The following is a 17,794-nucleotide window of genomic DNA, read 5'->3' on the forward strand; positions in this document are numbered from 1 at the left end:
TTGAGGAGCTCTGCCTGTGGTGCTCCTGACGGCTCCCATGGTCTGGAGGAACCTGCTGCCACAGCTCCCTTCCCTGATGGAAAGAGCAGTTTTTGTCGAGAAATAAGAGTAGTTTTTTATTGGAAAAGTAGATTTGGGGGATTTATGCACGCACCAATTTCATTAAGCGGTGTGCCGAAACATGTAGGGGTTTGAAGGTTTTTCGTGACCTGCATATCAACAGCAATTGGCTATCAGAGCAAGTGCCTGGCTGAGCAAGCTCCTGCTTGACCAAAGCCAGCAGCATACCCCAGCATACAGCTAAACGCTGTTATGGCATAGCCCAGAGTTCTGGAAAACTCGTGGTGGTTTTGCAGTGGTTTCTCCCCATTCATTTCCTTGCATGGCAGCCCAATCCAGGGTGCCTTTCCGGTTTGCAGAGGGTCGTGCTTGCTGCTCTGGTGCAAGCACTGCTTGGAGTTAGGAGAGGAACTGGGCCAAACCGGTGTAGTCCTGTCCAGGGGGTAAAGCAGCAAAGGGCCTACTTATCTTGACTTTAAAAAACCGATCAACCAACCAAAACAAAAACAACAAAAAGTGCTGAGTCTCTCATTTACTGCAAGCACCATGTGTCTGTAAGCATGCATGAATGCATCTGCTAAACTGATTCCCCTGCCCCTACAGCAGATCCTGTGGCCCCTCATGCTTCAACCTGGGGCTGCAACCTGCTCGTAGCATTCAGGGGTATTTTCAGTGCCCTTCGTCACTTTTCTAGTCAAGGAGGATTTTTGTTTTTATTTTCAGAGTGAACTGCCTAATGGCCTTTCTGTTTGTTACAGCTGTTCATCTGATGTGTGAGATCTGAATCTCCTCATTTGGGAGGAAAAAATCTCAACAGCTGGATTATGGATAAAATACAAATGTGCGTGTGTGAGAAGCTGCACTTACTGAAAGTGCTTTCTAGTACACAGATCCTATTGAACAGCAAATAGAGGGTGATTGTGGTCTTCCCTGGTTAAGGCTGTGGTTAGATTTGCTTGATTGGTTGGTTTTGTCCAAGCCTGTTGTTTTGTTTATAAAACAAACAGGCCGTTATTCCTTGCTCTCCTGCTGGATGGGCGGTAGAAGTGGTCCTTCTTAGTTTCCTGACATTTACAGCTGGAGAATAAATTGGAAAATCCTTCTGTGACTTGCACTGCGAGGTTTTACATATGGAAATGTTCCAGGAATGTGTTGTAACACTTGGTTTTTTTAAGGCAGTTTTTCCACTGAGCTTCACATCTCTTCCTTTAGACCTTATCAGCAGATGGGTTTTGAAGTTCCACATTTGAGGGTACAGAGATCAGGTATCTGATGTTGTGACATGGGCTTTTGTCATTAATTTTACAGAAGATCAGAACGTGGTTCTGAGAAAGGTGAGTAACTCTGGGGATGGAAGTTGCAGAAAAGGCATGAAATGCAGGGAGAGTCTGTCTCTGAAGGGGGGGAGAAGCTGCTCATCTGGAAATGTGAACGGGAGCCTGGGCAGAGCTGAACACAGATTGACCCAAGACACTAAGGTGAAAAGACAAATCCCCTTCTTGGGTGAGTTCCCAGTGCGGATAAGGAAACTTGGTGTTGCTGTGCAGGCGCGGGCAAGACCTTGTCTGAGATGGTGCATGATAGTCCTGTTGACCAGTTGGGAGGCTCTCACTACATGAAGTGCAAAGGAGGATTTCTACAACAGAGCAAAAGGAGAATGTCTCAGAGGGGATGAGAAGACCCTGGTTAGTTAAGCCGGGAAAGTCAAGGCTGATGTGAGAGCGATGGCTCTCTATACATGTATGTAGCAGAGGGCAAGTTCTAGAGAAGACTATGTTGGGACTAAAGCAAATGCTATAACCAGCATTGAACACATTTGGGCTGAAAATTAGAAGGTGATTTTGAGCTGTTGGAAGAAGTCCAAGAAGGGAGCCAGGAGACCTGCTTGGTTAAACAAGGAACTGCTGGGCAAACTCAAGTGGAAGAGGAGAATTTATAGATCATGGAAGGAGGGGCCGGCCACTTCAGAAGAACATAAGGCTGTTGTCAGAGGGTGTAGGGAGGCAACTAGGAAAGCTAAGACCTCCTTAGAATTAAACCTGGCAAGAGTGTCAAGGACAACAGAAAGATCTTCTTCAGATACATGGCAGATAATATGTAAAGGGTGAGTGTCATGAGGATGGAGCCAGGCTATTCTCAGTGATAACCAATGATAAGACAATGGGCAATGGGTACAGACTGGAACACAGGAGGTTCCACTTAAATATGAAACTTCTTCACAGTGAGGGTGGCAGAACACTGGAACAGTCTGCCCAGGAAGGTTGTGGAGTCTCCTTCTCTGGAGATACTCAAAACCTGCCTGGATGCCTTCCTGTGTAACCTCATCTAGGTGTTCCTGCTCTGGCGGGGGGATTGGACTGGATGATCTTTCGAGGTCCCTTCCAGTCCCTAACGTTCTGTGATTCTGTGAATCAAGCCTGTGAGTGGGTGATGGGAGCAGAGCCTGGCTGGCTCTTGGGATGAAGCTCAAGAACAAAATCAGTGAGCAGTGCTACATCTGCCATACCAGGGGCCAAGCCTGGTGAGCTGGGTGATCCAGTCACCTGTTGAATCCCCACTGTTACTCAGCTGAGTGAGGGAATTGCCAGCACCATTAGTTTGATCCCACTGGTCATACCAGGAAGGGTAAAGCTTGCCGGTGTTTATGCACAAGTGGCTGTTGTGTGTCAGCAAGAAGCAGGAAAAACCTGCAGTGCAGGGGGACAACCAGGGCTTTCCAGTGCCACTCATGCCTCAGTGTGACAGACGAGCTCTTGTTTGATGTGAGCTCCCCTAAGGCTTACCTAAACCTCCAAACACACATCCATGCATGAAGGTCCTCAATGTGACCATATGTCCAAGAGGAGCAGCTCGTCTCTAGGCATATTTAAAATAATGACTATTGACTGCATTAAAGTGTGAGGATATTGATATTCATCCACCCTGGTATGGCTCTATATGGAAGCCATTAGAACAAACCTGAGGAATGGAAGCCTGTAGGACACCGAGATGGTTTGAAAGCAACAAGAAAAAGAGAAATAACCTAAAGCAGCTGAACTGAATTTGCAGGAGCATTGACACTCAGCATCTTCATATCAGTGCCTGCCCATGCTGGATGTGCAGGTCTGGCAGTGGGGCAGGGCTGCCCCTTGCTCCCTTGGCTGCAAATTAGGTGTCACCACAGGCTATTTCTTATTGCGCTTTGTCTAATTTCAGCCCAACAAAGCTGCCTTCTCAGCTGAGTGCTCACTATATTGCCATAATATGAATTAGTAGAGATAAATTGGCAGTTGTATAATAACAGTAAATTTACTGGGCACATTTTGTTGTCCAGTGAACACAGAACCTGGCAGATAATTGCTGTAAGAAATAGTTTTGACTCTTTTGCTCCCTTGTAAAACTGTGGAAGAGCTGATAACTTTATCTCTCTGAGTTTTAGACCAAGAGCAGTTTTGATGGCTATCTTGGCAGGGCAAAACCACAGACATTGTTCCAAACTGGTGGGTAATTGCTTTGTGCAAAGCCATTCATGAACTCATCTATTTTTTCTGCCAGGAAGGTGAAGTTTGTTTATTCAATTCCATTTCAAAGAAATGCCATTTCTTACGAGAGAGTCTAGCAGAAATGGGTGCACAACTCTGTTCTTTCTGACCTGCTTGCATGTTTGCTTTTCTTTTGAGAATGTAGTTTAGAGTACATTTTTTCCACATTGCTTCTTAATCTGTCTAAGCTGAAATTTGCCAAACCTGTGGTTTCCTTCCTTCTCTCCTGTATTTTCCATTATTAAATCTTCCAGCCCATTGGAAATATCTGAGATGTAGATTTAAGTAACTTTGGCACAGCACAAGTCGTCTTCTATTGGATTAACAGGCAATGGGTGCAGCAGGACACTAAGGATGGGTTGAAAAATGACAAACGGGCTTCTTCCCGTGGGCTGACGCTCAGGGTGGAGAACAGGACAATGTGAGAACTGTGACAACTGAGTATGTACATTAAAATGGACAGATAACTGATTTAGTCCCATGCAGAGGAAAGATCTGGGTGGTCTGAAAATATGTATTACCGTATTTAGAATCTGATTCTGTTACCTCCAAGAAAAGTAAATATTGCTTCGGGACTCATTAGCAGTAGGGTTCTTTTGGTCAACACCAGATATCTGCTTATCGGCACTGTTGCCCAGCCTGCAGGTTGTCCTGGCTCCAGTGTTCATGGCCTATGCCTGGGGCCATCCAAGAGGCAGGAGGAAGGCAAGGGGGGGAAGGTCTGGTGCAGCTGCAGGGGTGGGGAGGGAGAGAGGGAGCAGGTTAAGTGTCTCAGTCGATCAGAATAAAGGGGCTGCTGCCCTATGGGCTGTATGAGAAAGGGCAAAAAGGTAAATGGGGCCAAGAAATAATGTGATGTTAAGGTAGCGCTGCCAAATGTAAATGTCGCTTTTTGATTTTCCTTTTTCAACAGAGGCAGTTCTTGGGGGACAAGTCTGCCTCCAGACTTCTGGTGGAGGAAATGGGAGCCCTGTCCTGGGCTTTCCATGGGCTTTTTTGTCTGGACAGTGCCGGTCATGCTTGGGGCTGTGGGCAGCCTTTCCATTCCCACCAACGTGGTGGGAATCACCGTGGGGTGACCACATCCCATGGGAGACCCTCAGTAGCCTTCAGCTATGTCTCAGCCATATAGGACTTCCCTCCAACAGCAACCTTTTTGGTCTTCAGCAGGGCTCAGGAGAAGGGTTATTTAAAGCCCTCCTTTTTTCTGTGGAATATAGGAAGTAGGAAGCGCTTCCTCCCCGCAGATCTCTGTCTGAAGCTTTTGTCCACTTCCTTACAGTCCCACCCTGCTTGGAGTCGCTCCAAAACACAGCACACGGGGGTGGCGTGCTGTCGTTTAACGGGGTCATGCTCTGCTGCAGCTCCTCTCCTTTTCTAAAACAGAAGGTTTCAGCACCGGAATGCCGAAGAGCTATGTCTTGGGCACACTTCGGATATACAAATATCCGTCTGCCCTGCCCCACCACCCCTCCCGCAATTGGAATGCTGATGCTACAGAGAGGAAATATGGGGGTCAGACCTTCCTTTGGGAGCCAAATTGATGCTTTCTGCTACATTTTAGTTCTGAAACTTAAGGGAGGACTCAAGATAAGTTGGACATCTCTGAGACAGAGGGTCAAGAAGCTAAAAAAAGTGTTAACCACAGAGATACAAGTACCTCAAGTGCTTTTAAGGTAATGCCTGCCATTTTCAGATCATGGGAGGGAAATGTGGGACTATTTCTGTTGTATTTGGTTTATCTCAAAGTGCAGCAGCAGGATCGTGCCTGTATTTGCAGAGGGCAGAGAGAAGAGGCTGAATGAGAGTCTTTGCCAGGGCAGAGCGTTGGCTAGAGGATCTACCTGGTGCCTCCATGGGCTGGTCTGCCTTCAGCTGAGCAGATAAAGCTTCACCTTCTTCTGGCAGGAACCTCTTCCCCGATGCCAGTGTGACTCCAGACATCTACATCTCTTCTGGAAGTGACTCCACTGACTCTGAAGGTGGTACATTCTGGCCTTCCTTGTTCAACCTATTTACTGCCAACAAAAAACTGTTAGCAGGCTTCAAGGAGAAGGGAAGTGTCCATGCTATTGTGTACTGAAAGGTGAAGTCTCCACACCCCAGGAGAAGGCATCACTTCAGAAACTTTCAATTAATGCACCATCCTCCACCAGCATAGCCCTCCTTTGAACCACCACCCTATCCTTTAAACACTTCTTTCCTGTTTCCCTCAAGAGGAAAAAATAAATGATAAATTATTGTGTTGATGCTACACAAATGTTGCACTTGCGGAAAGGTCTTGTTGATGTGGTTTCTGAGACAGGATACCTTCTACCTCATGCAAAAAATCACTGAAAATTTCCAGGAAAGTAGATATGTCATCCTTGGGGAAGGGAGATTTAAAAAAAATGACAGCATGGTGGCTACCATGGATCTTGGTTTGTGAAAGATGAAGTTGGTGAAAGTGTTTGGCTTAGTAGGATTTTCTGTAGCCCTGTTAGAAGTGGAGCGAACAAGTAGTTGATAACAGGTATAGCTTAGGGTCTCTTCAGAGACCAGAATAATAAATGAAAATATTAAAAAGCAGCTGCCTTGGTGTGGCCAGACCCAAAAGAGCTCATCTGACCATGACCTGACATGTTAAAACTTTACTGATTATGTGTTTTTTTTTTTCTTCCTTTACTAAAGCGAAGTTCATTAAGATAGTGCCATCTGAAAGAAAGACCAGAAGGTGGCATCAGAAGTGGGTTTTCTCCCTCTTCCTCTTCTTCCCCCCTATGGATGTCCACCTTGCTGAGAGGAGACACTAGTCTTTCCCAGTGGAGACCTTCAGCGAGGCGGTGGGATGGGATGTGCCCCATGTGTGGTCTCAGGTGGAGGTCAGCTGTTGGGATGCTTCCTGCTTCAAACCCATCTCACCTCCTCCTTGTTACCATACCCACCCATTTGGTCACTACTTGCCTCACGTAGATAGAAATATAAAGTTCAGTGTGATTTGATTTTCCATTTACTGTCTTGCCCAGCCTGCTGACAGAGACTCAGCTCCAAGCAGCCCCCACCCACAGTGCTCAGGAAAGCACATTTGGTGTGGATATTGCTGAGGATGGAGTCCCGTGGTGGAGGTTAATGAAGAAAGTGCTATCTTGAGCACAGATTGCATGGTTTGCTTCCAAGATGATTTGTATTCAAGTGCTGAATGCTGCACAGAAATGCCAGAGGAGAGAAAGGATTTTCATAGGGCTGTTTTTGGTGGCTGTAAAAATGTCGTCGTATGTCTGGGTCAGGGGGTCTCTAGCTGTCTCCTCTGATATGAAGCACTCCTTTTCTCCTAGACAGTCATATTGCTCTTCTGCATAATTTATAGGGAATGCACTTAAAAGCAAATCACACTGTTGAGCACGCAGGATTAATGTGCGTTGCATCTACTTAGCACATGGGCTGGGCCTGCAGGTGTCCTGCCCTGCTGCTGCATCAGCCTCTGCTTGCCGTGGACTCAGCTCCTGGGAGAGTCCAGCAAGTGCAGTCTGTGACAGCTCAGCGAAGGGGTGTTGTTCATTTGTGTTCTGCCTTTGCAGGAACTAGTCACAAAATAATCTGTTATCTCCTGTTTTTTGGAGTACTTCTCACATTTTTAATGATGGGAACTTAAGTAAGAGCATTAGATGTATCACTGAGCACCCTACATGCCCAGAGAGGGTCTCTTGTGTCACCTCTATCAAGCATGTCCTTCTTGTCTCTGCAGTGGGTATGGAAACTGGCACTTTGTGTTCAGGACCCACCTGACATGAATGCCAACACCCTGCTCATCCCTGTGACCATCAGCTCTGGATTTCACACCACCAAGGTGCTGCCTTGGGCAAACACCTGTGTGTGCCCTCACGTGTTGCCCACGGGGACCCACCAGCCTGGCCATGCCTTGGCATGGACAGCCCTTGCCATCCCAGGAGGCCAGGAGGACGTTGCCCCACATGGGTGTCTTCATCTTCGAGTACGGTTTGCTGTAATTCAATACAAAGCACTCGGCGTCGTGTTCTCCAGGCACGAAGACTTGTGGCTGCCCTGGTACTAACCTGAGCACGAACCTCACATCATGTTCCTCATGTGATGCCTTTAGACAAGATGTGTGCTGGGGACATGGCTTTTCTGCACATGATGGTAGTCGCTGCACTTTTGGCTCCTTGATTTTAAAAATAAATTAGAAAAAAATAAATTGCTGTGAGTCTGGTATGGTCACTTGAGTAATGTCCTCAGCTAGCATGGAGCTGGGGCTGATTCCTACCAGCACAAGGTTTGGTCTTCTGCTGTGTGAACTGCTGCATCCAGCTGGACCAGGTTCCTTCTTTATGGGCGAGTCGCTGTTTGTGTGTAGTTATTTTGCGGAGTGTTCACTTCGCAGCGTTTTTTACACCTCTGCAAGAAAAAAAAACATTAAACTCTAGGTTTGCTTTTAGATTTTTAACTTCAGTGTTTTTTTCATTCAACAAACAGGAAAATAAATGTTTTGAAACAATTAGATTACTGTCATTAGTGGTTGCCACTGAAGGGGAAAGAGAACAGTGTTTTGAGAAAAATCTTGATTTAGTGGAGTGTATTTCTATAAGGAAGTTAACCAGTGGCTTTTGTGCTATTTTAAAGTGACAATCTGTTGGGGAAAATAAAATTAATTAAAAAAACCCCCCTCATTTAGAAAGCCAGATTAATAAAATAAATGTATGCATTTGTATTAGATTGGAGACTTCTGGAACAAAAAATTGGGTAGTAGTAGAAATTGTTAGCAGTAGCTGTGTATTGGGTGGATGAAAATAATAGTGACAAACAACCTCTCTCTTTTGGTTGTATAGGGGGGTCTTTTTGGTTTTGTTTTTGTGTGGGTTGGGTTGGTTTGGTTTGGTTGGTTTTTTTTCCTGCCAGTGTTTCAGTGTTTTTAATTAAGCATCCAAATAAGTGTTGATTGATTTTAACCACATTTCAATATCTTTCTCCTAAGTGCACCTCTGCTAAATAATGCTTAAAAAAAAGGAAGTTTGTTTATTTTCACTCTTTGCAAACAAAACCAGCTCTTTTCCCAGTGTCAAATTAACTACCTGAAATCAACTCCAGCCCCCCTATCTCAGCAAAGAACCTGCAGCTGGGGAAGGGAACGATGCCAGGTTTTTGGGTTTTTTTTCTGTTTTTCATTTAGGCATCCTTAGCAGTGAGGATTGGCTTGGAGACCAGCCTCTGAGGGCTGATTATCGTCTGTCACCATCTCTTTAGCAACTGTCACTGTCCCCAAACTCTCCATTTTCTCTACATGAATGGCTCTGGTGCAATGTGGTTTGCTATGGTGCAGTTGACTGGCTCTTGATACTGCCATATTTTGACTGATTCTTCTGAAATTTAATCTAACTTCCTTTCTCCTGGGGCTGTGATTATTCTGTAGAGATGACAGCTATGTGAAAAGCGGGAAAACTACCTGTATTAGTTCCTCACATCAATAGATACACATCCCTTAATGCAAGCAAATAAGACTTTTAAGAAGTCAGCATACCACTGAAAATCCTGTCATGATTTAAGGTCTTTACGAAGGTGGTGCAGGGTATGTGAGGTGGTTGGGCATCACTACCCTGCACAGAAATGCTGCCCAGAGGCAGCTTTCTGGGGAGGGAAAGGGTGGGAGGCTGGATGTGATTTACCTTCATCAATTAAATTAATGCATGATCTGAAACTTTAAAAAATCCAGTTACAAGACAGCCCAACCATGCAAATAGTGTGGTCTTAATTATATTGAAATATAATGCCCTGTGCTAATTCCTATTACTTTTTTCCTGCCTCTTTGTAAGCTGTGAGGCTGCAAGGTTCTCTCCAGTTTCCTGCTTCACATCAGGTACTTCTCTGTGTCCTTCAGACCTGCGCTCACAGAGCTTTATTTAAAATTATATATCACAGTAGTATCTTCAATGAACATGACGTGGGTTTCTCCACATGCGACGCAGCCTTCCCTGAAAACGACCTTGTACGCTAAGACATTGTGCTGACATGTTTTCCTTGCTCTGTAATATTGTGTAAATAAACTATAATTTATTTTTCTTAAGCCTTGCCAACTTTGCACAGTGCCTGAAGACAAAATAGGGCTGGCTGCTTCTCCCTTGTTTGTTTTGTTTTGTTTTGTTTTGTTTTGTTTTGTTTAAAAAAAAAAAAAAAAGGGCAAAGGGAGGAGACAAGGAAAATCCACTCATGATCTTCCTTTCCTGTCTGCAATCACAAGCTGCACTGCTGCCCAGTCTACTCCCACCCAAATTAACCCAATTTCCTAATTTACTTGAAATATTTCTATGCTTTTCGTATTGCCTTGGGAATATTTGCCCTTTACAGTAATAAGCTCTCTTCCCTGGGCTGGAGAATGTTATGGAGAGCTCCATGAGGAACCGTCACTTCTCTGGTCATAGTGCAGTTCTCAGTTTTTCCTCATTAGCATTTGTGAATATTTGGGGGTGTTTTGCGGGGTTTTTTTGTTTCTTTGCAGTGAATTTCCAACCATGCCCTTGGTGGCAAACTCCCCTCTTCCCGTGATGGGTGTCGGTGTCAGCAGGCACAGCGGGTACCGGTGTGTCCTGGTTCTTACAGGGGCTGCAACAGTTGGGAAGATGCTGCAGCCTTCACCTGCAAGTGCCTCTGCACCACATACCGACAATGCGAACATGAAACAGTTCTCAGGTTAATGCATTGATGCTCAGTGACAGAGACTAATTCATTTTTCTCTGTAAATCAGGAATGTAATCCCTAGTAATGTGACTTCAACAGACATGAGTGATCCAGGGACCTGTAAGTGAATTTCTGAGGTTTCAGCCTTGCAGCTGACTCCATGAAATGAATGTGCCAGCCTGGAAGTATTTTTCACACACAGCTATTTTGCAGGCTTTGAGGTTTCATAATATCTTCCTTTGGCAAGCTTTGGGTAAGTGGTTATCTACAGAGCATTTGAAAAAGATGGATCCAATTTGACATTTGACCCCATTTGAAATTGGGTCCCTCTTTTTGAAACACCCCATATAATGGGTTTTCATCCCAGACATGGGGTTGGGTTGCAAGACCACACAGATCCTGAGGATGTGTTTATAGATACACTTTCAAAGGAAGATGGCTCTAAGTACATCACCCATTCACTGTGCCTTTCAAAAGGACATTCAATGCACATACCTGAACTGTTACTGGGTTTTATGGAACTTAAAATGTGGGTGATACAGGTGATGGTCCTTCCCCGTTGCCCACTTTTTTTTTAATAAGCTTCTGAAAAATGTTTAACTTGAAAATAAGTTGCAAGTAAGCAATGTTACTGAGTTAAGTAAGAGTCATTGAAAGTCAAAAATATAAAAAGTTCATTTATTTATTTAGTGTGCTTTGTTCTTTTCTGTGAGGTTTCATTTCTCTTTCTGTTTCCCTGAAGGCAGTGGAGGAAGGAGCTTCAGCTCGTCTTGACACCAGCCTTTGGCATCTCAAACCCTGTTTTTCATGGTGTTATTGATTGAGGTTTCTCTTTTGTCTCGATGCTTCTATTGTTAACTTTTCAAGACATGGAGATACTTGTTGTTGCACTTCAAGTTTTATCAAAAGGTGCTGCTTTTGGCCCCAAATCTACAGCTTGGGAATGCAAAGCGCGAGCTGCAGTAGCTGGCACGTGAGTGTCGGTGCTGCTTTTGCCACAGGGCAGGAAAGAAGTTCACAGGAGTTTACCAGGCAGGACCAGATATCTATAGCAACGTATTTGTATATCCTGTGCCTTCTCTATTGCAATGCTGGTTGCTTAGGATACTGGCATTAAAACATGTAACAAAATCTGCTCTTTACTCTGAAGTTCATGATTTGTCCCACGGCCGTGTAATTGCACATTTCCCCTCCCAGTTCAGATCAGACCTGTTGACCAGCCCTGGGCAAAGCGTCATCTACAGGATGTCATTATAATCCTGTTTTTCAGTCTGTTTGCTACGTGATCTTTTCTTACTGCTACGCATTTATTGCTAGCTCGAGTGCCCAAGATCCCATCTCTCTCTTGCAGCTTGACCCTCTGGAGCCAGATTCTTCTTAAATAAATCTGTGCATTGACTAAAGTTGCTGAGTGTTGATGCTACCAGAGCCGAAAACATTTTTTCCTGAGGCCATATTGCTGAAGTGAGGCAGCACACATCTTTAGTGGCTGTGGCTTTTATTTGGGCTGCCTGTGGGGTTTGGGACTTCGTTTGTTTGATTGTTTTTTGATACAAGTATCAAACTTCAAAAAATACAACCCCAGAACTAGCTGATCTTTCAAGGACCACATTTACTGAATTGCCCCAGGGGATCAGGACCTCCTCATGGCTCTTGTTTTCACCTGAACTTAGGAAAAAGGATGTTGAGGCTATTTCTCGGCATGGTTGAGGTTGTCAGGGGCCTCTTGAAACCATCCAGTCGTACCCTCCTGCTCAAGCAGGGTCAGCCAGAGCAGATTACCCGTGACCATGTCCAGTTGGGTTTTCAGTATCTCCAAAAATGGAGACTTGACAGTTTCTCTAGGAAACCTGTGCCAGTGTTTGACTACCATCACTTTGTCTTCCAGAGCAACTCTTTCTTACCATCTTGCTCACAAGGTCCTTGTGGGCTAAATCACTTTGCCTCTTCTTCTGCACTCCAAGGCAGAAGGCATCAGTAGCAGATCTGACAATTTAGGTGTTTTAATAAATCTTCCACCCCTAGGGGAATGGTTCTTTCATTTCAGACCAACTTAGAGCAGTATTTGCTGGCTGGATTATGCTCTTCATTTGGTTTGGGCTCCTACAGTCCCAGAGGCATCATGCTGCAGCTTGGCCACTCTTGTTCTGTTTTATAAGTGAGCACCGTAAGAGAAAAGGTGCTAGATTTCCCCCTGCAAAGCAGATAGCTCAGATAATATAACAAGTATTTATTCTGTTTCTCTGTGTACTGTGCTTCTCTGCTGGAGAGCACCTCTGTACTACAGACAGGCATTTCATCAATTTTCCTCCTTTTATTAATGCTAAATCAGTAGCCAAGGGGGTTTGCACAAGGCAGTGCTGCTCTAAGGAGTCATGCCTGCCTTTGTGACTGTAACTGATGTGCTAAGAGGATTCCATCAGGAGTTCAGTTCAAGGGAGTTTTGCCTCAGAAGGTTTACAGTAAAAAAAACGTGTCGGACTCCAGCCTTCTGGGTTACATGCAAGGAAAATGCTGCTTCCTGCAGTACCCGGTGGTTGACAGAGAATTGATGCAGAAGTAGAATGCACTGGGCTTTGTTACAAGTATATCGAATACTTCAGCGTGCGGATGCTGACAACCAGTCCATGTGTTGGTAAAAACACAGAATTACTACTTTAGCTGTTTCAGAGTTTGCTGCAGTTACTCACAGGGTGCTGCTTAACTGGTGTCCCTCTTGGCCTCAGTAAAAGACCTTTTTTCTCATTGCTAGGCTTTTGCCATGAGATTATTGCTTATTTTTGGTGAGCCTCAAAGGAGAGAGGATATAAAGGTTCAGGTGGGAGTTCTCTGGCATCTCGGTTTCTAGCCTAGCTGGATGTAAGTTGTGCAGACAGGCAGCAGCACTGCATAATTTTAATAAATTACTCCATGACAGTGCTGGATGCTCTGAGGGCCCTTGCTCATCAAGCTAAGCAGGAATGGACCTTGCTTGTGGCATCGCTTCCTGGATTTCACTCTGGCGTGGTGGGAAGTGCGGGACGGGAGGCTGTGTTGGTGCTAGGGCACTGCTGACCGCCCAGGACAGCGTTGGGTGCGAGGATGTCTCTCCTCCCTTACCTTCTACACCCACTGCAGTGAGTCATTTGGCTGGTACAGGCTCATTAAAAAGAACACCCCACAGCCCTAATCACAGGACTGACCTGAGCCCTCCAGACCCGCTCCCTGTGATTTCCATTAGCAGCCATCCTCCAAGTGGTCTGGTGGCTAAATCAGCTGCTGAGCCTCTGGAAAGTGGTTTGATGAAAGCATTTTATAGCAATCGAATGAAATGTCAGGTGGATGCCAGCAGCAGGGGTTGCTGTCATGATTAATGAGATATTTAGGCATTTCATTTTGGAGGAGCTACCTGAAAACACAATTCGCGTAGAAGCTTTTTTTTTTTTTCAGATGGGCTTTAATAAATTAATGTTAATGTTGGTTATTTAATTATTCATAACAAATTGGTTACAACAACTGCAGGGTTATATTTCGGTTGAACAAATTGTGAAGCCTTTCAGAAAACTCATATGCAAAAAAGGGTTGTGTTCAGAGCATTGCACATTACTTTTCTGATCTAAAACAATGTAAAAGAGGAGGAAGGGTTGAAATGACCTGTAATTTGTTGAATGCAAAGACTACTGGAATGTAAAGCTTTTGAAGCTGTTATTAAATGAGCATCTGTCCGAGTAACAGGATATCTCTTACTGCTGGTAGAAGTAGTGAAGTCTAATAAACAGAGTTAACATCTTGCCTCTTTGTTGTCTAGGGGCCTCTTTAAGGGAACAGAAATAATAAAAGTATTATAGGAAAAGGGAGAAATGGTGTAAAACCTCTTCAAACTTCTTTTTAGCCAGCAGTTGGAAGTTTTACAGTCTTCCAGCCCTATGCATGATTAAAGCTGAGTTTATTTCTGCTTAAAGCCCAGCTCCTGCGTTGAGGGGGCTCTGCTGCTGCTGCTCTTTTCCCAGGGCTGCCCCAAAGCCCAGGCAGGTCTGAGGCAAGGACTAATTTCATACTGGGGCAGTAGCTTTTACAAAGCATCTGGGCATCATGAAGCGAAGGGGTTCACTGAAGGATGAGGATCAAAGGCACCTCCTCGCCAAAGGACGGAAACATAGTGTTACATTTCTTCTCTTAAAAAAAGGACCACAGTCGATCTGTTATTTGCTCTAAGCCACTGTTTTCTGCAAATTGACTGCAGCAGAGTAGAATATTGTGTTTTCTGCCCTCGGCACTGCAAGGATGAATAACCGGAGCAGTGGAGATTCAAAGATGGAAGGGCAACAGGAGCAGCTGGGAGTTAGTGGTTTAACTGGAGGGCAGCCCAGTGCTCTCCTAGGCATGATGCTGGCAGGGACTGGGAGCTGTAGCATCCCTGCATATTGAGAACAAGCAGAGGTATGTCAGGGGCCCGGGGAAAACTCTACAATATAATGGACAAAAATAAAGCTTTGGAGCTGAAATATTGGTAACCTTTCTAGAAAACAGAAGTGCTAATGATAACACAGTTTTCTGTTAAGCCTGATGCATTGAACTAATGAGCAGCTAGTTGGTTTTTGTCTCCGAGCGTTAAGCCACAGAGCGGGATGCGGATTTTTTACATTGCTGAGGCGATACAGAGACTAAGTGGAATACAAATAAAACAAGCTTAAATTCAGCTGTTGAAAATCTCTCTGCTGTAGAGCAACTTATTTTTTGCTGACCTTTAACTTTTTTTTTTTTTTAGGTTCTTATGCATGCCTGGGATTTTTGCTTCCTGGGAAGGGCTTAGCCCCTGTTACGTTTTTCCTGGTCCCTGCACGCTTTGCTGCTCAGCTCTTGCAGTTTGCAAGTAGCTGTGCAGTGTTGGCCTGTCACTAACCTGCCTTCTGCGCCAGCTATGAGCGAGTCTAACAGGGGCATAACAGGCTGTGCAGAGAAATGTCATTTATGCTGGGCCAGTCTCAGGGGTTTTGATGTGACTTTGTGTAAAGCTTTTGAGTAAAATTCTTGAGTCTGGGGAAGGAATCATAGAATGTTGTGAGTTGGAAGGAACCCACACAAGGATCATTGAGTCCAACTCCTGTTCCTGCATATGGCAACCCCAAAATTCACACCTTGTGTCTAAGGGAAGGAGATGCAGATCAACCTCTTCCTTGGCAGCTCAGTTTGCCGTTGCTGAGAAGACATGAAAGGCTGAAAGGGATAAAAGCCAAAATTTTTTTTTCTGTTGTTTCTTAAGTGTAGTCTTTCATTTTGTTGAATGAGCTTTCCTGTTGCTGGGCAGTCTCACCTGTGAGTCACCTGCATGTCATGGGCACTGTCAAGGGAGGGGACAAACCCAGCCCCTTCCTGACATCCTGAGGTTAAAAATACCCTTTTGCTTGCATTGGGGAATATTGAACTTAGTGAATAATCTTATATAAAAGTCTAAACCAAATAAACCTGGAAGAAGTTGTCTTACCAAACATTGTGTTTTAAAAAGCCCCTTTCTCAACTTGTCTGGGAAGGCAGCAGATTGCAACCTGCAGAAAAGGATGAAGCCACTTGTGCAGGTGCTGCTGCACTGCTCGTGCTGCCTACGTGGCTGAGGCAAAGAGGCAGATGTCCTTCAGGGGGTGCTTGGAGCGGTGAGCTGTGCTGAGCTCAGCCTCCTGGAGCAAGGCCTCAGCCCCTGGGGTGCGCAGGCAGCACGAACCCACCCCCCGCGCTGGGGAGCTGCAGGGGGTCAGGGGAGCAGGGAGGGAGGAGAGAGGTGCTCCCTAAACCAAGGGCTTTCAAAGAGCATTTGGCCAATGCGAACGCACCTGGTGCAGAGCTGCCTGCGCTTCCTGCCCCTCAATTCACCCCCACTTACTTTCACTTGTAAATACATGGATTTCACTTTTCATCACAGCTGTGGTCCCTGCCCACTCCTGCTTGGTCATCACAGCAGATCAGCCTGTTGGGGTGGGTCAGGAGTTGGATCCAGACCTGGGCATTGCAAGCCATATGATAAGAGCGGTGGGACTGTAGCACAGAAATACAATAATGAGGATTATTATTTCCCAAATAATAAGGGTTGATAATAAGAATTAATGTTCCCCAAATAGTCCTTCCCAAACTGCCTTGCCTTGTCCTTCAGCGGCATACTAATAACTGAGAGAGCCTAGAGGAGATGAAAAGAGACCAGATGAAATGAGATATTTTCCCAGTGATTTATAGCATCCTTTTTCTTCTCTTTCCCCTTTGCCATGTGTAGGGTCTGTGTTTCCCAGAGGGCTCTGCCTGCCCCCCAGACCCTCTGTGCGGAGCGGGGCCAGAGCTCAGGTGGATGCTTTCTCTCTCTCTTGCTTTGCAGCCGCTGAACCCAGATCCAGAAGAGGATGGGGAAGCAGAACAGCAAGCTGCGCCCCGAGGTGCTGCAGGACCTGCGTGAGAACACCGAATTCACGGACCACGAGCTGCAAGAGTGGTACAAGGGCTTCCTAAAAGATTGCCCAACAGGCCATTTGACTGTGGAAGAGTTCAAAAAAATATACGCAAATTTTTTCCCCTACGGAGACGCGTCAAAGTTTGCGGAGCATGTCTTCCGCACCTTCGACACCAACGGCGATGGGACGATTGACTTTAGGGAATTCATCATCGCCCTGAGCGTCACCTCTCGGGGCAAGCTGGAGCAGAAGCTGAAGTGGGCGTTTAGTATGTACGACCTGGATGGTAACGGGTACATCAGCCGTGGGGAAATGCTAGAAATAGTGCAGGTAAGGTGTTGTCTCTGTTTTATGTTTTAATCGTGTTGCTGTAACTTCTTTGCCCTGAGACTGATGTACCAAGGAGTGGCTTCCCCAGGGAGGGTGCTGAGCCCCTGTTCGCCGAAGGGACATTGGTGGGACCTGCGAGCTGCAAATGCAAAAAGCCTAAAAGACAAACAGGGCTCTGTGCACTGGGCCCACAGCCAAATGCTTGCACCTCTCCCTGGGGATTTCTTAGTGGGGATGTCGATGGGATAGAAAAACCATAAATGCAAATTTTACTGACCTGATTCATCTCAGAATTAATACTTTGAAACTTCAGATCTGAGTCAACGTGAGCTCTGAAGGAAATGCTGTAGCAGGTCTTTGTCTCCTGAAGTCTGGGGGTGTGTAGCCGGGGCAGAGTTTGGGGCAGAGCCCTCTGTGCCCCTCCTCCACATGGCGCCGGGGCTGGGCCGTGGCAGTGAGCTGCTTCCATCGGCTCTGCAGCCGGGATGTGTCTGCAGGGCACTGCGAGGGCAGGGGGAAGCAGGTAATGTATCCAGCCAGTGCCCTGGCAGCGGGTCCACATGGCTCAGCTGGGTAACTTAGGAAGAGGGTTAGGGCTGCAGATGTCCTAAAGAGATCTCATCTTTATTCATATTCTTGTAGATCTGAAAATGTGTTTCCTTACTCCTCCACAAAGAGAAACAACCCTGATTCCTATACATTCATATTTACCTGTACAACACCCCACATTCATACACGTAACTGAGTGTACGTTAAGAGCCAGCTGAAAACACAATGGCTTTCCCAGCTGCAGAAAGCGAAACT

General features: G+C 45.6%; 1 protein-coding gene across 4 annotated transcripts in view; it reads left to right on the forward strand.

Annotated features, from left to right (window-relative positions):
• Positions 1-17,794, forward strand: part of HPCAL1 (hippocalcin like 1) — a 65,381-nt gene that overhangs the window by 44,354 nt on the left and 3,233 nt on the right. For all 4 annotated transcript variants that reach the window (XM_065835439.2, XM_065835438.2, XM_065835441.2 and 1 more), the window contains one exon: positions 16,588-16,990. In XM_065835439.2, the coding sequence (XP_065691511.1) occupies positions 16,613-16,990 (378 nt within the window). In that variant the 5' untranslated portion in view covers positions 16,588-16,612. The remainder of the gene's footprint in view (positions 1-16,587; positions 16,991-17,794) is intronic.

This window comes from Patagioenas fasciata, chromosome 3, assembly GCF_037038585.1.
Source record: "Patagioenas fasciata isolate bPatFas1 chromosome 3, bPatFas1.hap1, whole genome shotgun sequence".
In the NCBI taxonomy this organism is placed as follows: domain Eukaryota; kingdom Metazoa; phylum Chordata; class Aves; order Columbiformes; family Columbidae; genus Patagioenas; species Patagioenas fasciata.